Here is a 22,752-nt window from a genome sequence, read left to right as displayed (position 1 = left end):
CCCCCCCCCCCAGGTGCCGTGTCCCCCCCGGTGCCCCCCTCCAGCAGCGGGCGGTACTCACAGCCGGTCCTGTCGGCCAGCGCCCGCATCTCTGCGGGCACCGAGTGCGCGGAGCCCATCCCGGGCCGAGCCGGGCCGAGCCGGGCCGGGAGGCGGCGCGCCGGGGGCCGCAGCACCGGGCTCCGCCGCCGCTAAGGGCGGGCGCACGGGGAGGGAGGCGGCGGCGGCTGCCGCGGGGCTCCCCCGGGTCCCTGAGCTCCCCGCCGCCTCGCCCTCGTTAGGTTTCAGAGTTAACAGCCCCCTGCCGGGGGGCGGCGAGGCCGGGGGTGGCCGAAGGCTGGGGGGTAAAAGGGGGTCCCCCGGCCGTGCTGGGGGACTGTGCCCTGTGGGGCTGCGCAGCTGGGGGGAGAAAAATGTGGGAGGGGAAGACAAGGGTGGTAGGGGACCCTCACCCTAAAATAAAGGGCTGAAATCCTTCCCCAGGGCTGAGGGCGGAGGCCGTGAGCCCAGCCAGGGGGGCTCCTGGCACCCTCAGCCTCTGCCAAGCCCCACCATGACAGCCTCCCATGGGGGCAGGGGGAAAATCCCACTCTGGAGAAGCGAGGCAGGGTTTTTAGGAGAGGGGCGGCGCAGCAAAGCAGCACACTCCAGCAGCAGGCACCAAGTGGGGATGGTTTATTTTATTTGAAGCCACACACAAAGAGGAAAGGAACCGTATTGCTTCCAGGCTCCGGCTGTCCCTGTCCTGCCCCACGCTGCCAGAGGGACCTGCGGCTCTCTGGCCTCCCTCCGGAGCAGCAGCATGAGGACAGGCCGACCTCTCCGGGGCTCTGCCCCGTGACACAGGGGAGCCACAAGACCCCTGCCCCTCTCTAACCCAGCCCACAGCCACTGCCCCTCTCTCCATGCTGTTGTTTTCCACCTCCTCCTGGAAGCAAAACATCCGTTTTTCCAAGTGAGCTCTGCACAGACACAACAGAGGACAGGTGGCGATGCATGACACACATCTCTGGCACACAGACATTGCTCGTGGGGACCCAGACCCTACTCACGGACACAGGGAACTTTTGGGATCCTCTCCTGACTTCCTGGGGAAGCAAGCGGCTGCTGCAAGGCCAGGAGGGGAGAGGGGGACAGGGGAGCCACTGGCTGCACAGGTGAACACACACACTGTGACCCCAGCTGCTGCGGATGCCTCCCAAAACTGCAAATACTCACGGGGCAATTCCCCCTCCCTAAGACTAGCTACGGACTGAACCCACAGCACGCAACACCGCCATCCCCCAGGCTGCAGGAGGAACACAGGAGGTGGGGGCACGCCTCCTCCCCAGGAACAAAAGAGGAGCCTTCACATGCTTCTGCCTTTGTTTTTTTTTTCCAGTTCCCAAATCTGACCCCGTGCAGTGCAGGCCTCCAGCTCTCCACCAGCTGTGGCGCACACACGTCACTCGTGGCACGTCTGTCCCCAGCCGCACAGGAGCGCTCCCGTTACACCCCCCGCAGAAACAACCTGCTGCAAGCCTGTGGCTGGGGGATGCGTGCAGCAGCTGCAGCCAGGAGCTTCCCAACGCACATCCAGGCAAACTCTGGAGTAGGAACAGAGAGTGGCCCCAGAGGGGTGGGTAAAATGGGCCCCGCCAGCTGCTCTGGGACCCCGCCTGAAAGTACACAGCACATTTTCACGTGGATTACATGCACGACCAGCACCAGTTTTCAGAGAAGCTTTGGGCAGCTCCTTGGTGACTGCGGCTTTTTTATGGCACGGTTCAAGTTGGCATTCAGACAGCACACCGAGAGGCCCAGGAGCTTGGTGCGTGGTAACTGCATGTGCTTGCGAGGGGCAAGGTGCCACCGGACTGCCCACCTGGCAGAGGGACACCCAGAGCCCCAGGAAATGCACTGACACGGACGCTGTCCCAGGGCACCATCAGAGCTGAGGTTGGGAAGGGGGAGGCCCCATTCCTGCTCCTGTTCTCAGCCACCAGCATCGACCTCGTGACCCAACAGTCCCGTTCGCTACCTTGCATCCCTGTCAGGATGCTTTGGGATCTGCTTTCAACCCTCAGAAAGGGTTGAGGGTCAAAGTCTGTCTACTCCAACCCTCAAAACCAAGAGGGATGGATTTTAAGGTTTTGCCTGATGATTTCCTGCCCTGCTTTCACTTGGATGCATTCGGCTTCTGAGGAAATTCGTCCCCCAAATTCATTTCAGTAATTACTGAAAGATGCAGTGGTACCTGGAGTGCAGCACCCTCAGCACTCGCCATGCAGGGCTGCTCTTCATAAAGCACCGAGATTCCTGCAGACCACCACCACCACCGCTCCACTGGGAAGTGCTGGGCTGGCAGTACTTATTTCTCGTATTTAACCGGTGCTCTGGATTTCAGTTGGATGGCATGCAGGTCAAGCATTCTCTCAGGAGGACGGCTGTGGGATTGCATGTGGTGATACTTGAAGTGCTACAGTAGACTAAAACCCCCAGCTAACAGGGCACGGTACCTAACTCTGACAGAACTACGGTGTTGTAACTGCTAAGGGACAGGGCACGCTGCTGCAGCCAGCCTGCACGCTTTGCTTCAGGAACCAAAGCTCTGCAGGCTCTGTGTTTGCACACACACATTCCACACCCCACAATACCTGAATGCAGAGGAAAACCTTCTCTGCAGTGACTCTGTTTGGGCCTTTAAGCCGTGTGAAAACCCACGTGCACTGAGCTGCTAAGCCTCTTCCCTTCTGGGCACTGCAGTGCGTGTCCCCGCTCCACCCCCTGCCAAAATCCGGTCTCCTTTGGCGAAAAGGAAAAAGGCCTCGAGCTGCAGGAATTAACATCTCTCTTCCACGCGCTGCTGGGCTGTCTCCAGGGCTGGCTCATTTCCAGTCACGATCCCACTGTATTGCATAAATACCTACAGACCGGAGGCAGCGGTGACCAGCAGCTCCCCACGGGTCGTGGGGTCGTTCCGGCAGCGAGCTCCGAGCTCCCCCGAAGCAGCGCCGAGCAGCTCAGGGTCGTCCTGGGAGCACTCGGGGCTGTGCCGTAGGTCCCAAGAACAAACACAGTGAACAGAGCAAAGGACAAGGTAAGAACACGGGCTGGGTGGGTTTGGCAGGCGCAGGGAAGGGCTAGCAGCTCGTCTTCTGCTTTAGGAGAGTCTGTGTCAGCTGTGAGGTGGCCGGCTGGACCTCTGTGTTACCACAGTGCTTGGCACCCCTGGAAGCCTTGCTGCTTCTGGTTTTGCTGCAGGGGCTCTTTCCCAGCCCGTAAGGATGCTCAGAATCAGAACAGTAGCTCTGTGAACAACCAGACTACAGAGGTGAAGCACAATCTGACCAAAGATTCAGACCGGAGGAGACACAGTCAAACGTAAGAGGCTTTAAAAACTATCACCTGCATGAGATATACATAAAAAACCAACAACGAAAACAACCAAACAAAAACCCCACAACACCGCAAGGACAAGCAGCTTCTCTGGAAGTTGGAGTTTCTTCCGATATTCCACACCAGGGGTCTCACTGCGTCAACCTCCTAGGCAAGACGACCACAGAACGAGCAGTAGGGGCAAATCTTTCCGTGGGACAACGCGCTTCCTAGCACGACTGTCCCTGCAAGATCCTTACGCCTGGCCTCAGCTACCGACGTGTCCCTGTGGGCCAGAATGGGCAGGCAGGCAACGGAAAGATGCTATAGCACCGGTTATAAAGTTTTAATGCAGTTTTCAATGCATTAAAGCCAAAGGATTGTCACCGAACTTGCCTTCCAGGCAAGTTTTGCAGAAGAGGGCAAAGCTACACTCCGGCTGCTTCTGTCCTCACAACGCCTTTTGCACTCACTCCTTGCCTGAACTGTAGATCTTCTGAGCTGTGGTGCGCGTCAGCTCCAAATCCTCTGGGTACCGAATTTCTAGCTCAGTATTTGCTAGGTAGTGAACGCCGGTAAACTCGGAAAAATAGCGGCCAATGTCAGGGTGAGGAATCTCCCGAGGCTCCGAGTTGTATTCCAGGTTCTCTGTTAGGAGAGGAAACAATCAGTTATTCCCCCACGAAATGGCCTGCGAGAAGGCCATAAATCCTGCGCCTCTCTCAAGTCCTGCTTATGTCTCTGAGCTCTACAAATGCCATCTCCTGATGCTTTCAACAACAAGAACCCTAACCCAGGAAGACAGGCAGAGAATATCCCCGTACGATCGCTTACAGAACCTATTCTCCTAGCTGACGCTGACCGCATTTACCAGTGCCATCAAAATATTTTCTGCCTGAGACCCCCTGGTCTGACGTTAGGCTGGAGCAGCAGGATGCTGACCTGCTGTCACGCTGCGCATCGCAGGTCTTGGTTGTAAACGCAAGGAGAAGCTGCAGCACTGAGCTCCGCTCCCTCAAGTCCCGGGGGAGATCAGTTTCCAGCAGATCCAAATGCTCCAAGGTGAGGGCGACTGCACAAGGATGCCCTCTGCAGGTCTACCAGGGGCACCCAGTTTCCTCTACGACGTCCTAGAGACCTCTCAGGGAAACATAGGAGACACTGTGAGCCTCTTCTTGCATCTTAGAGGCAAAATAAGAGCTCTTCCTGGAATCTAGAGGCCTCTGGAGGCCTCGCAGGGCTCTCTAGTGCACTCTCACACACACTGGAGGCCTCCTGTGGTCCTCCCCTGCACTCTAGATCCTCCGCAGGTTTACCAGGACTCCCCAGTGCCCTCTAGCTCCCCTGGAAAGCACCCCAGTGATGCCCAGTTTCCTCTAGGATGCCCTAGAGGACTTGCAGGGCAAAACCCTAAAGATAATAATATACCTAACCCTAATTAGGACCCTAAAAACACGTACGGCGACACTTTCTCCCCTCAAAAGGCACTCCCAAGAGAAGCCTTTGGGTACACCTGAACTCCTTTGGGGAGCCTTTATGCAACCCCACACACAACTTCTCTCCTTTCAAACAACCCTAAAAAAAACACTAAACCTAAACCTAGTTAGGACCCTAAAAAACACGTACGGCGCCAGTTTCTGCCATCAAAAAGCCTCGAGTGCCTTGCTCAGGCGCACAGCTGCGTTTCAACCACGTCAAGTCACCAGCCTGCTTTCCAAGCACGTCTCACACAGCAAAATTCACTTTTCTAAAGCCCAGGTTCCCGAAGCAGTCCCCAGAAGGAGCACGTTGATTCTTTCCCAGAGCACCCCCTTTCCTCCTTTGGGCTAAACGCTAACCGGATGAGGCACAGCAGGTAAGCAAAGCACTAGTGTTGAAATGCAGCGGTGACCCAAGCCAAGGGCCTGTTTGCTCCCTGATTATTTGCTTAAATCAGGGTGACGGGGAGGCGGCCCAGCAATAAATCACCTGTGCAGGTGCCCTGCAGCAGTCCCCAGATGATGTCATTTTTTCCAGCACAGTGCCAGATACACAGGTAGGGAAGAAAAAACCAACTGCCTATGTCCCAAAGTACCTTATCCGCAAGGCACGGGGAGCAACATGTTGGGATGCTGAGAACGTTGCTCAGGAATAATCCATCTGCCTCCGAAACACATTCAGTTCACTTCAGAGAGCACATACGAGTCGTATTCATCCACGCAGGCTCTGCGAAGCAAGCTGGACTTTGGTAAGAGCTACCATATGTCACCGCGTGCAGCCAAGAGCACGAGAGCTATCTGCACCTCAGCGGTCCTGTGGGCTGCGAGGCCCCTTCTCGTCCCGTACAGCCAGGGAGGACGATTTGCACTGCGATGCGCCCTGCAGAAACGCGGCTGAGCAGCGAGCTGTGTACCAACGGACAAACACGGTGACGGAACAGAAGCTGGCAGCGGGGAGGAGAACGGGAGAAGTGGATTCGGCACGAGGTGGGGAGCCTGAGAAACGTGCTGACGAGCAGTTTTGGAACAGCAGGTACCTGGCCCGTGCTGCCAGCAAGCAAACAAAGGGAGGACAAGAGCAGACAGGTAGACACCAAGCCTGCTGTACGAGGCAGGTGTTTTGGAATTAGCGACAGCTCAACCTGCAGATTTACAGGAAGGACTCAAACTGAGCACACCTATAATAAGCTTGGTGTTATTTCTGGTTAAATCTACAAGTAGGGATTTATCGAAGACTCAGTTAAGAAAATATTGTCATGCCCTCCTTAACGTCAGGTTGATAGGTTATGAAATCCTCCCTTCCCAAGTGATCTGAGGTTTTATTTTAGAGGGGATACTCAACAGGCAGGCAGCAAGAACTCAGCAAGCGAAGACAACCCCCCGGTTTTCTCCAGCAGTACTAAATCTCTTGGATGCCACCAACGGCAGTTTCAAACTACAGCCTGGCTAAAACACGAAGTGCTCAGGAATCAGCTGTAATCAGAGCTGATTATACTTGTTTATAAACAATTAGAGAAAAAGAAATGAGATGACTCAATCCCAGAAGCACTGTGGAAAAATACCACATTAGTTTTCACTGAGGTGCATATTTTAAAATCAATCCATGGCACAAAGTATTTTTTTTCAGACTATTTAAGAGGTTAAATACTGTTCAATATGAACCACAAAGTAGTGCTGCAACATCCTGTGTCCCTACTCCATCCTTTTTTTTTTCTGTTCTACTGAATATAATGTGACTCTCAGGAAGGTGAGAAACACCTGCACTCAAAGCGTTTCAGGCTACAAAGGTAGGCGTGTCCCCTCATATAAAACCACCTCCTGCTCACAGGTATGGGATCAGAACACACTCAGGAGCACGCCCTAGCAAGGGCTGAACTGCATTTGTTCATGGCTTCCTGTTCAGCAGCTTCTGCATCTTCTCTTAACAAAATATGATCGGGCTGTGCAGCTGCCCTGCCAGCTGGATGGGATGCCTCTGTGTCACAGGGAGAAGAACGGGAGGCAAACACACACCCTGCTTACAATGTACAGTTACAGACTTTTTTAACCTGAGTTCAACACTTCTTCCTATTCCTAACCTCATATTCTGACCATGAGATAAGCATTTCACTCACGGTACCGTGTATAAAGAACACACAGCCAAGGTTTCTTCACTTCTTGGCATTGGTGAAGAGGCGTTCATTTTAGTCCCATTCTTACCAGAGATGGCACCAAAAGCCACGCTATCCGTGTTCTCTGGGATCTGAGCACACAAAGTCTCTCAGTGAAAGGTGTTCAGAACCATGCCCTAACAAAGTTTGTGTGTTCTCTCACTAGACCCTACTTTGAGGTCCTGCCCAAAGCATGATGATAATTTCACAAAGCAAGAGTTTCTGACAGAACTTTAAACTTCAGAAAAAGCTGAACTAGCTCTTTCAAAAGCAGTAATCATGGTTTATACCATAAAGCCACTCGTGTCCAACGCACACTTGTTTCTAGGGCAAGAGGAGATTACAACAAAGGGGTCCTTAACGTTCATTCCTAGCAGGACTGATTTCACAGAGAGCAAAGTATGTCTCCGAATTCAAGGTAATTCTCCTTCCTACCTCAGTTTTAACTTACACTTTATGCCTCCTACTTAAGAGCTGATCACGTAAGCATCGCCTTCTCCTGCTGCGCTTTTAAACAGACAGCAAGGAGAGGAGACTCCTGCTCACCTTGAGCTGCGTATCTGCAAGAGCCATCTTCCACTAGCACATTGTAGAAAGGCTGGTGGGGGCCATGTGGAAGGCTGTGGACATTCATATTTCGGATCCATTCATGCCCCATCATGCAGGCGGGATCCCAGCCATAAATGACGCAGTTGTAGCCATATCTAATTAAAAAGAATACAAACCACAGGTTATGAAATCTCCAGAGCCAGCTCTTTTCGTCACGGCTAATAGAGCACAAACAGAACAGAAGCCTCCTGCAAGCAGGCACAAGGAGGAGAGGAGAAGAGAAGAAAATCATTACAAAAAACTTGTGTGCGGACGTGTTTGTTCTGAGGTGGGTGGGAAATGACTAGGAGCGACTGGGTAAACAGACAGGAACAAACAGCCGAGGACAAAGGAAAGCCAAATTTGAACAAGAAATGAGAGCGGGGAAGAGACTGGGATGTCAGCAACCGGGAGAACAGGAAACAAGAAACAGGGAGGGGAATCAACCATTCCACTGTGCTGTGCAATTACTTCTGTTCCCATCACACAGACACGGTAATCCCAATGCTAACTCCCAGAAACAAAGCCAGCATTATTTTCAGAGTATTTAAGAGATTAATTGTGAGGTATCATAACTGACACTGCTGACACTCTTAAAATATGCTTCAGATGTCTCGTTGTTTGGAGGAATGGCCAAAGCCACACAGTGCCAGCATGTCGTTCTAGCAGGGCTGTGCAGACAGGAACACAAAGCCTCTGTGCAAGGCGCAGGGTAAGATTCATAAGCTGTCTTAGGAATCTCATCTCTTTTGAAACCAGTTCTGCTCCGCAGTCCCTCATTAACCGATTACAAATGTTTCTTCGAGAGCTCTGGACTGTGGAAATGTTATCCGTGATGCATGATGACTCACAGAAGGCACCTCACAAACCTCTCTGCAAACAAACAGCAGCACAAACGCTTTTTCTCTCAAAGGAGAGAGAGAGCTTCTCCCATTTTTCTAAGAGGTATGCAGCATAGATGCATGTGCCTGACATTTTCTGTTCCAGGTATCTCCTTGGCAGACAAAACCCCATCTCATTACTGCCAGAACAAACACTTCTGCACTCGTCATTACAGTACAGCCTCCTGCTAGCGCAGGGAAGGTTCTGAAGAGCTCACCTCTTGTGTTTCATAATCAGCCCAATGGAAAAGCAGACTTCTTTGTGTTTCTCATCCGAGCGGTGCTTCACCTCGGGTCCCACCTCCTCCTTTCGGCGCTCAATATGCTCTAGGGTATGCTGAACTAAGTACCCCACGGCCCCGTGCTGGGATGGATCCAAGGCCTGAATATGCTGCAAGATGTCCAGAACCTTCAGCAAGCAAAACAAGAAGACAGACTCAGAACAAGCCTCTACAGCAAACACAAACAGATACACTGTTAGCTGGGTCTAAGTGCCCAGGCCTAGAGGTCTGCCACACAGGTTTTCTGCACAGAACTGAGAACTGTTGCTCTAAATACACTGTTTCAAGGAGTTGACACTTGCTTATCCTGTAGAAATTGCAAACATTGCTCTCCTCTATTTGTAGGGCTCCCTACCTCCAAGGAAGGGCACTGCTGAACAAAGTAACTCCCTAAAACTAAGTCATACAAGCTAATGGCATCACATGTTTCAGCTACAGGGCATCAAAGACACCGCTTCAAGGTTTCTGAGATGTTAGAAGAATTCTGAAGCTAGTCTGCTGAACCCCTGCTGTGAAGTGACTTCAGATGACTTCTGCCGTACTGAAGAACAAACATTTTAGCTTTAAAAAGTTCCTCAGCACAGAAGGAAATGCAAATAACCTGTACAATGCTGTACCATGAAATAGTGAACAGGAGACTGAGAACCTGTTTGTATCAGTATAACTAAAGGGCACTGACTTCAAAAGTGTTCCCAAAGTGGCAGACTCTGTAGAGCCAAAGTACCAGGCTACCAACACCCTCTGGCACGCCATCGGAGCATCAGGACAGAACAGCTGCCACCAGCTTTGTTACAGGCAGGCAATGCAAGTTTTTATCTTCTTGCACCTTGTTCTTAACAAAAATGTTGTCTAAACAGATTTGGAAATGGCAGACACATCCATCCCAACATCAAACATCTCAAGTGCTGCATCACTTCCAAAATCTGACACCCCTCAGCAGCTGGCAAGAGATCAAGGATTGTCTCCTTGATCACATGCTGCAAGTTTTGGTGAACCTGAATTTAGAGCGGGGCAGCAGAGGAGACCTCAGGCTACTCAGCATGAGCATCAGTCAAGCGCTGAAAAAAATAAACTCAAAAAAAACAAACAAACAAACAAACAGAAGAAATACAGCTCAGGCTTCTCAGCACTTTAAATTGCTGGCAGGCATCTTACTGCCTTAAGAAGGGTGTGAAAACTGAAAAATCCTACAGAAAGGGGAAGGCCTAGCACAGTGACCACGGCTGCCAGAGATTCTTGGCAATTTCATTTACTGTTATTTGCAAACATTTAGGACAACATTCTGGACAGCTTTGCTTGAGTTTTAAGATTTTTTGCCACTTTCTGTAAGTTTGGCAGACCTCTATGAAATCTGGTATGTTCTGTTCTGTCAGGCATACAGGATTCTCTGGCTAACTATAATCCTATACGATAGCCTGGAAGGACTGGATGTATGTGAGGATGCCATAGCAGAAGTCTGGAGCTGTACATTTTTGTTGCATCTGGCAAAGTGGCACAGAGAACTACATGCATAAGACAGTCATGGGGGGCAATATCTGTCCTGAGGGGCAAATACAAGTAAGCAAATACAAGAAAGTACCAGAAAGTACCAGAGTACCAGAAAGGAGAAATCTTTCAGTATTTCATTTAGCTCTCCTCTATTTATGTACACTCATCATTTCAGCTCAGTGCCCATCCCCAACAATTTCTTACTTTGGGCTGCTTTTTCTGTGGCAACCCTAAAACTTGCTGCCCTAAGAAAGGGCAGCACAACTTAGCACAATTTGTTCTTCAAAAGGAAGGCACCTTCTCCAGCGGTCACGTGTTTCAGTTAATTTAGTGGGAAGAGCTTTGCCTTCTGCCCAGCTGTCCAGACAATCCTTCTGCCTCCTCACCCAAACCTAACATTTGGATATGGCACAGGCAGTGCCCAGGGGAGTGAAATCCACTAACGCACAGGCAGTTTTGATAAATAACCTCTCTCTGCTGTAGTGACATGCTAAAGAAATACTTCTGTTTGTTTGTTGAGTTACATGCTTTCTCCCTGTGCCTTCCCCAGTTTCGGTAAAGGACACAGATGACTTAGACAACTTGCAGGAGGTCTCTGTACTGTCCTTCCTTCCCACGCTCACAGGATTCTTCAAGGCTGATGGTGATGTTAAAAGCTCTGTCCTTGGGATTCTTTTTTAAGGTGCTTTTTCACAAGAGCCACTGATTGTGTACCTAAAGTTTCAGAGAACAGCTTTGTTGTTTGCAAAAGATAATTTCTTACAAGTTTTCTGATAAGGTAATTGCTCCCTTCCTGTGACTCCAGCAAGACTTCTATCACCACCACCACAATCTAGGCATACCAAGTCCTTCCTTACCTCTTACACCTTACAGCTAGCTACAAATCCACGGTATTGGTTTTAAGACAAATTGTCAGACTGGGGCTGTAAATCATAAATTATGACTCAGACTTGAGGCTGCTCACGAGTTTCCCCTAGAGCAAGCAAGAGTCATCCTCTTTCCTTGCTTCATGTAGTAGAAATTGATTCTCCGAAATGTGATAACTCGTTCAATTGCGTTTATTACAGAAACAACCTGTGGCAGACTGTAATGCAAGTTGATGTAGTCCAAAAATCAATAGACTAGTGTTAATAATGCTTAGCCTATCAGAAAACATACGACCGAGTGGCGAGGTACCTTTTCTGGCCAGATTCCCAGGTGGAAGTATAACCTAGCCTGGAGCATTAGATGCTGCACATTGTCCGGATACATGGCCAGGTACAGATCCAACGAGTCTCTCAAGAGTTGATAAGACTGATCAGTGCTTTCTCTGCCAGCAAAAAAGAAACTCAATTGTAAGGCTAGCTCTTCAATTCCTATCCCTAATACCCCGGTGTACAGGGATAGCCACCAAAAGCGATGCTACAGGTACAGGCATGCTCACTCAGTGTAAGTGACAGTCAGCCCTAGAGTCACGCATCACATCCAACAGCCTGCTGGAAAGGAAAAATGCTACACAATTGAAAACCAGCCTCTACCCTCCCACTTCACCAGTGTTCTACTTGGTCCAACGACTGTACTCAGAGAATTCACTCTCAGAGTCGCTTCCTTTTGAAATGTGCTTTTGTTCCCCTTGCTTAATTAAACCTAAAGCAATCCTCTTACTCTCTGATTTCTGTCTGTTGCTACTTGGGAAAGTGATTAGCAGGGCATTTGAAAGCAAAAGCAGATTGTCAACAAATTGTCATCAAAACAGCACTATCTACGCATTTAAGCATATGGCTTATGTCTACCTGGTCATAATAAAGGTCTCTGCTCTCAAGAGAACGGTTCCTATCTGCTTTTAACATAGTAAAACAAAACAAAACAGATCTGTCCATTTTCTTGGGTGAAAATGATCTATTCTTGCTTCCATGCAATGCTGCTGCAGGGGATCAAAAGCAACTAGACACTGCAATGTGACATCCAGAGTTTTCAAGACTGCCTGGTGTAACTGATGCGTTTTTAAAGCACTCACTCAAGTACTGTGAAGAGGCAGTATCGGACAGGCAGACAGCACACTGCGAGCCCTTTTTTCCCCACAGCCCTTATAGGACATATAACTTCAGTTACAACTCACCGCTTGCCCAGGTTTAAGAGGTTTCCCACCATGCGCTGCAAGACCTCCTTCGAAGTCACCACCCCATAGAACTCCTCCGTCACATGGTGGCCTATAAGGTACTCGCACTCCTTCACGGTCAGCTGCTTCCCCTTCCCAAAGGCGTCAATGTAAGTGTAGTCAAAAATATCTGTGCTTCTAAGAAGACATCAAGGAAACCAAGCAGTGATGTTGGGCCTTGTGGTAAAGCAGGATTACCTATTTCTGTTCTCCTAGCACTTTCAAGCTTGTTTCTAAAAACATGCCATTCAGAGCTCAGCTCCCTCCCTCATATAAAGAGATCACCTGCTACCTTCTCTCTCATTTTCACTCCATTGTGCCAGTTCTTTCCTTCACGTATTTTCAGGTTTGCTGTATTTATTGCTAGATTACACGATGATGCTGCACTGTAAAGTATAACAGAACCCACACATATGGCATCTGAAGCCTACTGCCAGAAGGGGTATATATAGACAAAAACATGGCTCTGAACTGGACTGCTGAAGTCATTCACAAAATATACATTTCTGTAAATTGATCACGATCTGGTCAAAGATGTGTCTTACGCTGACTCGGAAAATTGAATGAGTGCACAGTACAACCACAATGGCCTCTAGAACCTGTTCTGTGTAGACAGTAAATTGAAATCAGCACCTTTTTTCTTCCCCCCCCCCTCCCCCCCCCCCCCCCATTTTTTTTTTGTAATCTTCTTAAATAGGAGAACAGCTACCTCATACTTACCATTATTTCACACTCAGGAAATCTGATATTTTTCATTAACAGAAGAACTGAGTTCTGGGAAAATTTCTTTAGAGGGCTGATCTTTTCCTTATAATTATGGATTGAAAATAATTGAATATTCTGGTGTAGGTCTGGAGCTGTAAATTTTTTGTGGCTTTTATAAAAAAATAAAAATGATAAAACTTCAAAACACAGCAGATCACTTACCCTTCTTTCCCTTGACACCATCGCAGCAGAAAATGACTAGGGAAGTTGACTGGCTCAAGTTTGACTCCCAGCTGCCTGGCAATTGTTAAATAAAGCACAGACAAACTGATGGGAATTCCTGTCCTGCGGATCAAAACCTGAGGGATATTAAAGAAAAATAAATAAATAAATAAATAAAAATTCAAGGTTTTAATTCACAGATGAAAACACACCAACTTAACCGAATATGCACTAAAAGATGACAGGAAATTTACAGGAAATTACTCTTCAGAGACAGATTTTTTTGGACTACATTTTGTCCTAAGAAACACCACACATAGCATTTCAAGCCTTACAGCCTCCTAGGTTTTGCCTAACGTGCACGTACCTGGTGAATGTATGAATTCAGGGAGTTATAGTAATCCAGCTCATTTCCTTTGTATTTTAACTGCTCATACAGGACACAATTCATTGCATCAAGTACCTGCCGCTGAAGCTCCACTTCTGGAATCAGGACCTCTCCTGAAAACACACAAAGAGCAATAAAGACAGAGAAGACAAGTATACTTAACCTTCATGCACTGAACCTCATAGCAAAATTCCTTTATGTACAAAGAACATAAAAGACATCTTGATTCAAATAGTCAAGAGACTGGCTGGAGCGCACAGGCCTAGCACTCTGCTCACCATGTGGCCTGGCTCAGTGGATTGCCACACACCTTTGCTGTGCATCAGTGCTGCCTTGCTTCCTCCTGCAGCTGCAGGACCTGACCCTGACCATCCCGTGCCAGCACAGTGCTGTAGCTGGACAGTCTCAATGGCCAGGCATGGGAAGTGCGTTTTCACTGCTCGAGGCCCAGTTTGACCACTCCAGATATACAGACACAGACAGATCAGTCATTCCCTCTTTGAAAAGCAGCAAAGATTAGACTAATGCTTATAAAACACAAGAAGTAAGATGCTGCCTGACCCTTGGAGATGTTAAAGCATATACTCTTTTTCTATTGCTGCTGACTTGCCAAGACTTGCTGAGGAAAGGACCTGTCCCACGGCTCTGCTACACATATCAGGACTGCTTAAGACTTCAGGGACAAACGAAAAAAAGAAAAAATACAACCACCACAAACTAATCCTTTTTGCCTAGACAGCATCAGATGGACAACCTTGGGCTATTGAGCTTCTGCGGCTGAACAAACAGCTGCTGCCTGAATGATGGTTTAAGCAAATGTCAGAACATGCTTCAATGGGATGAAGGACAACAATGCTTTAAGCTGCAATAATTCAACAGCTGTTTCACCTTATCTGCCTCTATTGAGACCTGCAGAACTGGTCTGCAGTAAAGCATATGCTTCTATACAGTACCTGCCTTGGAAGCCAAGCTGGGGTGCCTCGGATTTTTTGTTCGAAGGACTTTGCGCACTTTATCTGTGATATCATCCACCTGTGCCTGGACACTTTTTAAGCAGATGTCTGACAGCGGGTTACAATATTGGTCAATTAAAACAGCACCTGGAAAAAACAAACTACATAAGAAACAGGACTTCAGTTGTTTTTTGTTTTGTTTTTGTTTTGTTTTGCTTATTTTTGTCTACTCTGAATTCTAAATCCATGGCATAGAGCAAGCAATTGCAGCACAACACAATAGCTTTCTTCTCAAAACTCTCATTTGTATATTGGATTTATCACAAAATGCAGAGAACAAGCTGACAATGATAAATGCCAGTTAGACTCTGTATTCCCCACCCCACCTTCCTGAAAGGGAAAGCAATAGATTTGTACATTGAGCAAGTATGCTGCTGGACAAGTCTTACTTAACCAGCCAGCTCCTGTCGCACTGCATCTCCTGGCATCCTCCCAGCTCATGTTTCTTGTTCAGAGCCTCAAACAACATCAACTTCACTTCTGCGTCAGTTCTGATTTCTTCCTGCCACATCCTCAATCACCATCATTCTTGCTCAATGCTCCCTCTTCTGCTACATTCATCCTTCCACGCCTGCTCTCCCTCTTCCTGTCAGAAACCCACTATAACAGATTGTCATTTTTCTTCTGCCCAACCCTCTCCTGTCAAACTTCTGCAGAAAAAAAAATAGCCCTTTGTCAGAATATTCTCCTTGTCATCTTGTCAACCACACTCTTTCCAAAGCCTCCATATCACCCAGCCTTTGGAATCAACTATATTCACCTGCAATCAATTCACCTGCACCGATTCACCCTGCCTGCAGCACGCTCCTTGCTCTTGTCCAAGGAGAAAGGAGAGAGGTTTTTTTTTTCCCTTTCTGGGGAAAGGGGATGATAGGGAGCTGACCTGAAATCAGATCACTTGGTCTGACAAGCCCTGTTCAGCCCCTAGGCCACAGTTAAAATGCTTCTGCAATGTCAGCTGGTTAGGATGCTGAGCTACTGCTGATCTCTTCACTGCACTGTTCAAATCCAACTATTTTAACTTTTTTCCACTGCTTCTCTGTTTACCTGTCTGTGCACAACTATTCAAGCATACAGCACAGAAAGAAGCCAGTGGAATGCTGATTTTTTGATGTAATGCTATGCAATTACTGTAACTTTTTAAGGATTTCAGGTACAGCAAAAATCCAAACATAATTCTGAGTCACTGTCCAGGGGCTAGCTGATATGTAAGCAAGGAAGCTTCTCTCCAAGTAAAGCAACAATGATGGAAAGCTGTCATTAACTGCTCTGCATCGGACTTCTGCCAAGGACTTACCCTCTAAAAACGACTGCTGATCAGTAGGGCGTTGAAGATACTCCTTCAGATTTTTTAATATATTCTGTTGCCGTAGGAAGTAGAGAATTTTCTTTGCATAGTACTTCCAGGTGAGGCCTTTCCTGCACAATTAAATACAAGAAGTTGTATTAGACAAGCACGTCAAATGTGAACATTGCATTTAACTTTTCCAATGAAGCCATCTACATTTTAGACATTGCTTTTCTGAACAAGACCAATGACACCACAGAGTCAGCCAAAGAGGTAAATATTAAGAGCATACTCATCATCAAAAGAAACACAACTTTTGACACTTGCAAAATACTGTCCCCATCATCTCCAGTTTTTATCCTGTCACTAAGACAGCATTTTGAGAAGATACAGTACCACTGGAAACAGCACAGATCCCGCTTAAAGTAGTTCAGGAATATCTGAATGAAATACTGAATTTTATTCATAAAACATTATCCCCTGACTCTGGGTCCCTCCAGAATATTCAAATATCCTCTCACCAATAAAAAAAAAGCATGAGAGACATGAATGTATGTCCAATAATATTCAGAAAAACAAACAAACAAACAAAAACAGAAAAACCTCTTTGTTACTCAAAAAAGGCTGGAAGGGAAAAACAGCTAAACTACAGATCACACAATCCAAAGCCTTACAGTTTTCACAGTAAAATCCCTTCACTTTCTATATTAAGAAGTAAAGGCAGAGTGCCCAAAAAGCAGCACAGAGAGCTGGTTTGAAGAGGTCACTGGAAATATGACAGCCCAACATAGAGGCATTCAAATCACATGCATTTCAGCAAGCCCTGGCCTTCAGCAATGGGTTACCCATTGCTTCAGCACACACTTTTACACCAAATAGGAATGGCGCTCCCCAAAACCAAAAGTCAAAAAAATAAACACAAGAGAGGATTCTGCCCAAGATCCTGGCTCTGTCCTTGCCACATTTTTAAAATAAGTCCAGCTCCTCTCTTCATAAAAAAAATCTTTTTCCCTCTTGCCTTTTCTCTCCTCCAGATTGCAGGTCAAATCAGTCTTCTCCATCCTAGTGAACAGGAGAACAATCAAACCTCATAACACTTCATCCTCTTCCAATAAATTGGGATGCTCAATAGGAACAACTGCTTTATTGGGATATCTTCCAGGGAAATGATTTAGCCTAATGCTCCTGAATGGCAAAGACTACAGCTTAATCAGGGTGTAATTAGCATCAATTCTGCTTTATTGGGAGGCATTTGGCCAGTGCGAAGGCTCAAAAGCTTTTTAGCCAGTTGTCAAATGAGATATGTTTAGTCCCAGTTCAAACAGAGAAGGTAATAAAATGGATGTGAAAAAGCAAAAATGAGATGATTGTCATTCCAGTTGTGTTTTTCCAGGCTCTACTAACAGTCCCTTTAATCAAGGCTATTAGACCCCATTAAGACAAATGTATTGCTGCTTTGTATCACAGCAAAAACAGCATTGTTTATATGGTACCAACAGAAAAACCTTCAAGCAAGCCAGTGAACTATTCATCTTGCTCAGTGTTAGCCATGGTAGTGAGAACACCCAGGCAGATGTGAACCAAAAGTTTTATTTACCCACTTGGCATTTCACCTGTCCAAAGAATTTACCAAGCTGCAAATGTTGCAGTGGTTCAATTAAACTCAATTGTTTATTTGGGGACAAAAAAAAATGTACCTATCTACTACAGCTAAGAAAGGCAACAGAAAAGATTAAAAAAAAAAAAAAAGTCTGTGGTTTCATGTCATGGGGAGGGATCAGGCACCCACCACAGTACCATTCTCGTTTAGCCAGTGAAAGGAGAAAATCCCTTGTACTTCTAGTACTTCTTATTCTTTCTTACCTTCCTTCCATGTTAAGGATACACATCAGCTCATCCTCAAAAAAGTGACTTGGGCATCCGAGAGTCTCAATGTCACTGAATCCATCACAGGGGACCTGCCAAATCGGACACCGAATTAGGCAGAGCACAAGAGATTGTTTCCTAAAGAACGTGATTTCACAGAAAGTCTCAAAACCCTACAGCAATCTGAGCTAACTACTACAGCATTTGGGGCTCCTGCAGAGGTGTATGGACCAGCCCAGGCATAGCAGATCATATGCAGGCTGAGCCCAAGCTTTAAGGTGGAAACAACTTCTGCCTGTGGTTGACTAAACCTCTCCATCCCCTCCCTAGTGTAGCAGATTGCTCCCGGAGGAAGGAATGAAGGAGCAGGAGCTTTCATTTCAGTCTCAAACCTCATCTGTTTAAGCAATATTGACAAGGGCCAAACTGGAGCTACCAGGTTGTTGATCTAAAAAAGTATCTGAAACAATCATTTGTGTGTCTATATTCATAACATTTTCTTGCAAAAAAAAAAAAAGAATTCTTTATAAACTCTGAACTGTAAAAAATCTTTTTTTCTTTCAAGCTTTTAAATACAGGAGATTAACAAAGTTTAAGGAAAAAATGTGATTCCTATTATACTGTATCTTAGTGGCACTCCACTGGATCTAGCAGAATTGGGTTGAAAATTCTCTTCCCTGCAATTCTAAGCAGAGAATCAAGCTGCAGTTTCTAGCCCCACAGGAGAAGACAGTCCTAATTTTTAGGAATTCAGGTATTGCTGAGTAATGGTCTCTCAACAGTCCTTGCATACAGGATTGAAACAGTTGGAAGCCGGGAGCCTCTGCGGTCGGTTAATGCCCTGACACACATTTCTCCACAGTAAGATGTCTAGCTGCTGCAACCACAGTGGAACAGGTCAATAAGAGCCAAGACATACGCATCTCCTAATTTTCTACTGGCTTCATGGCCTTCCTCTCTGGGAATAAAAACCCAGTTGCCAACATTTGCATAAAATGACAATGACTTTAGGACGGGTCTCCTACACCTGAGAGGATTTCTCCACTGGACCACAATGTATTTGCAAAGGAGCTAGAGAGGAGCGGCCATTTACTGGCTCTAGCATGAACTTTCTGATTCAGATTTAGTTATGGGCAGCTTTTAACTCTATTTCACAGAATTTCAGGTTGACCCAAAACTTACAGGTAGCCAAAACCCACCAACTGAGCAAACAAACAACATTACTGATGTTCCACGCTCAAGTAAGTTTTTCTGAGAGACTAAAGGTTCACTTTTAAAAACAAGACACGTAGGTGTGGTGTCATGGTTAGGCCAAGAGCTTGAATAATACACTTTCCAATTCAGTGAACCTATTGTTCCAATTGTGCCTCACTCAGTCCTGCTTTCAAACTGCTCCTGACAAATCTCAGAGAAGCATATCCTTGCACGAGGCCTGCAGGGAGATAAATTGATAGGCTGCAGTACGTGCAGAGAAACTATCAGTCCTTCAGAAGTTGCTGAGCTCCCAGAGCCAGGTCTGAACATGCAGTGATGAGCAAAGAGCTCATAAAGATGCAATGAGACTCTCAGCAACAGCTATATGTGGTCTGCAGAACGTGCCTTGGACTCTGTGCCGTTTGTACCTTTGGATTTTGGACCATCTCTCTCATTTTGGCTGGCAGTCTAGCATTCTCACATAAAGTGAGGCAATAGGAATTTTCTGATTGCACAGCTGAAAAATAGGTGGGGAGAGACAGGAAACTGCTAGAAAGTACTAACCAAATAGCTAGGCTACTGCACATAGACAGGGATGACTTACATGCTCTGAAAAGAACCTTTTGGAGAACGAAGCTACAATTCTCTGGGCTTCTAGTCCAGCATCGTGCCGTGCTTTGTATTCTTCGAGCCAGCTAACGCCGTCTGTGTGGCTGTAGTATTTCAGCAGCGATGGCCACCTAGACAACATTACAGAAGCGAACAGGTTCATTAGTATTTCAACATCACTGAGGATCTCCAGAACTGTAAAAAGTTGTAACCACGTGGCTTGAGGAGCTTAGCCACCGACAAGAGACAATACAACCTCAGATGTAATCGTACAGATTAATCCAATCAAAGCATAAATCCAACTGATTTCAACCCGATATTACTGCTTATTTTAAAAGTAAGCTCTCCTGTGGCCTGTCAACAGCAAATGTTAACAGGAAACCTTCAAAAGGTTCATACTCCAGGTATTTCGTATCTCTACGTGCTGAACACTTCTGAAATTTCCTCTAGAGCTTTCCAAGATAAACACAGGTATCACATCAGCAAAACAAATAAGAGTTTTATAATAAAAAAGTTTGCCATTCTGAAGAGGTACCACTTTCAAGCTAACTTGTCAACTAACAATGAGAATTCATCGTCTTGTGTTCTTCCTCCTACCCCTGTGGGTCTAATTAAAAGGACACGCAAACCGGAGCTCCCTCTACTACCCTTGCTGGTGGCAGCATCTGCTGGAGGGAAACAGAGTTCTGAAGTTAAATTGTGACAACTAGATGACTTCACAGTTTATTTTTAATATAAGAAATATTAAAAAATAAACCCCAAACCAAATCCCTTTCTTGTAAAAGAAAGCTGGACCTGCTTTACCAAGTCTAAGTAAGAGGCATTTCAAGGTGTGCGAACAGAAAGCCTAACTTAAAGGCAATGTTTTGGGGACTATTACCCCCAGCAGCACCTTTTCTAATGAAGTGAGCATGTGCTGCCCTAGCACAGCCCTATGCAATAAAATATATGCCAGTGCAGCTATACCCGTGATTCTTCTAAGGGTACAAAGACCGTTTGGGTATGTACATGAGGCAGAATGAGCACAAGTGGAAATATTTTGGACAGCATGGGACAGAAAGCCAAGAGAAAGGCCTCTTGTAATTTGCAGGGGGGCTTTTTTTTCCCCACATTTTGAAATTCTATTATTTACCACTGTTTTTTACAATATATCTGCCTTCAAGTACATGAATTGCCTTAGGTTCTTTTCAGGTTCTTTATATAAATATATGTAAATAGTATATATATGTTTATATAGAAAGTAATATTTATACACACATAATAATTCTTATATCCCTACCTGCATATTTACAGGCAAATATTCAAATCACTGCTTCTGTATAATAATTTTTAGCAACAGACCAAAAGGCACTGTTCTGTCCATCCCCACCCTGAAGATATTTTACTACCTGTTAAAAATAAAGCTCCACTGCCATTGCAGTTACACAATGAAGCCAAAGACTAACCAAATAACTTCACATCACGCAGTAACCTTTCTCCTGATGGATCCCTGGCCGTTCATCTATCGCTGAAACGCAGCCACGTCGTAATAACAGCTACAATCATTTATTTTAGTAGGAGAAACAATAATTTCTTGGGTTTAAATTGCATTGATGATTTTCAGAAAATAAAACGTAATTACGCAAGGTGGAATCCTGCCAGGACGACGAGGTCAACATGCACGCTCCTGCCAAAAGCTCTATTATCAGAGACAGAGGAGGACTGCAGCGTGTGCTAATCACCCACCACACTCGATTTCAACTGTCGGATCTGAAGCACTTGTAAAAGTTCAGGTTTGCTTCAGAAATTAGAACCGCTGAACTGGAGAAAACACTTGGCCAGCCATCCCAAGCTCTAGCTTGCTGAAAAGGGGAGGCTGTAATTGTCAGGCAGCCTTTTTTTCAAGGGAGGAGAGGGAATAACCCCCTCGTTTAACTCTGCTGAATTCTCGAAGCCAAGTGGCTACTACAGAAAGGCATGCTGCTGCTTCTCCTGTGCCAAAACACAGACCAAAGCAGGCAGCAGATGAGCGTGCCCTGCTCTAAACAGGCTGGTGGCCCCAGTGAACGCGTGGTGTTCCTACGGCCACCAAAGTATGCAATGTGACCAATTCAACAGCTCCAGGGGCTTCAGCAGGGCTATGCCCCTGCGAGGCACACTGTGACCACCCTGGGGCTAAACCCCAAGCAGCAAACGTCAACCCAAAGCCTCGTCCTGGGACAGGACAAGCCCCTGCGGCTGCTGGAGTGGCTGCGAGAAACGAGAGCACACCTCAGCGGGGCTGGGAGGCCAGCAGACAGCCACGGTGCGTGCAACCCATCCCCCCCGCTTCATCCTCCTCTTCTACATCCACTTCTTCCTCCTCCTCCTCCATCTCTTTTCTCTTCTCTTCTTCCTCCTCCCCCTCCTCCTCCTATTCCTCCTATCCATCCTCCTCTTCTTCTTCCTCCTATTGCTCCCCCTTCTCCTCTTCTACTTCCTCCTATCCCTCATCCCCCTCTTCATCATATTTGTCTTCTCCTTCTCTTCCTCTTTTTCCTCTTCTTCCTCCTATTCCTCCAGCTCCTCCTGCTCCTCCTGTTATTCCTCCTCCTCTTCTTCCTCCTCCCCCTCTTCTCCTCTTCCTTCTCTTTTCCCTCTTCTTCTTCCTCCTCCTCCTCCTCCTCCTCCTCCTCCTCCTCCTCCTCCTACCTCCTGCTCTTCCTCCTCCTCCTCCTCCTCTTCTACCTCCCCCCATTCCTCCCCCTCCTCCTCTTCTACCTCCCCCTATTCCTGTTCCTATTCCTCCTCCTCCTCCTCTTCCTCCTCCCCCTTCTCCTCCTCTTCCTCCTCCTCTTCTTCCTCTTCCTCCTCCTCTTCCTCCTGCCCCCCCCCCGCCCCCCGGCGCTGCCCACCTGAGGCGGAAGCACTCCCGCCACACCTTCCCGCGGGGCTGGCAGGCGTCCCGCAGGCGGCGGCAGGTGCAGGCCACCCGCCCGATGTCGGCGGCGCCCAGCACCCCGCAGCACAGGATCAGCTCCAGCAGCTCCCCGGGCAGCTCCGCCAGGCCCGGCCGCCCGCCGCCGCCGCCTCCTCCTCCTCCTCCCGCCGCCGCCATCTTGGGTGTTTACCTGAGCGGGTCCCCCCCC

General features: G+C 47.3%; 2 protein-coding genes across 2 annotated transcripts in view; both read right to left on the bottom strand.

The window, feature by feature from the left end:
* The window catches only part of TESC (tescalcin), a 2,253-nt gene extending 2,051 nt beyond the window's left edge, over window positions 1-202 (bottom strand). Inside the window, exon 1 of the mRNA XM_035340898.1 lies at window positions 62-202. Coding sequence (XP_035196789.1) covers window positions 62-119 — 58 coding nt within the window. The 5' untranslated portion in view covers window positions 120-202. The remainder of the gene's footprint in view (window positions 1-61) is intronic.
* A 3,155-nt stretch (window positions 203-3,357) lies between these two features.
* On the bottom strand, window positions 3,358-22,752 carry FBXO21 (F-box protein 21). The gene is made up of 12 exons (XM_035340459.1): window positions 22,519-22,752; window positions 19,641-19,776; window positions 17,840-17,934; window positions 15,986-16,107; window positions 14,629-14,775; window positions 13,655-13,788; window positions 13,288-13,424; window positions 12,322-12,498; window positions 11,400-11,532; window positions 8,673-8,863; window positions 7,532-7,689; window positions 3,358-4,005 (listed from the first exon to the last, which is right to left on the bottom strand). Exons 1-12 carry the CDS (start codon window positions 22,719-22,721, stop codon window positions 3,827-3,829), a joined length of 1,812 nt encoding a protein of 603 aa, XP_035196350.1. The 5' UTR covers window positions 22,722-22,752; the 3' UTR covers window positions 3,358-3,826.

This window comes from Oxyura jamaicensis, chromosome 15 (genome assembly GCF_011077185.1).
Source record: "Oxyura jamaicensis isolate SHBP4307 breed ruddy duck chromosome 15, BPBGC_Ojam_1.0, whole genome shotgun sequence".
In the NCBI taxonomy this organism is placed as follows: domain Eukaryota; kingdom Metazoa; phylum Chordata; class Aves; order Anseriformes; family Anatidae; genus Oxyura; species Oxyura jamaicensis.
The sequence above is the reverse complement of the archived record's forward strand: the minus strand, read 5'-3'. Positions and strand labels throughout refer to the sequence as shown.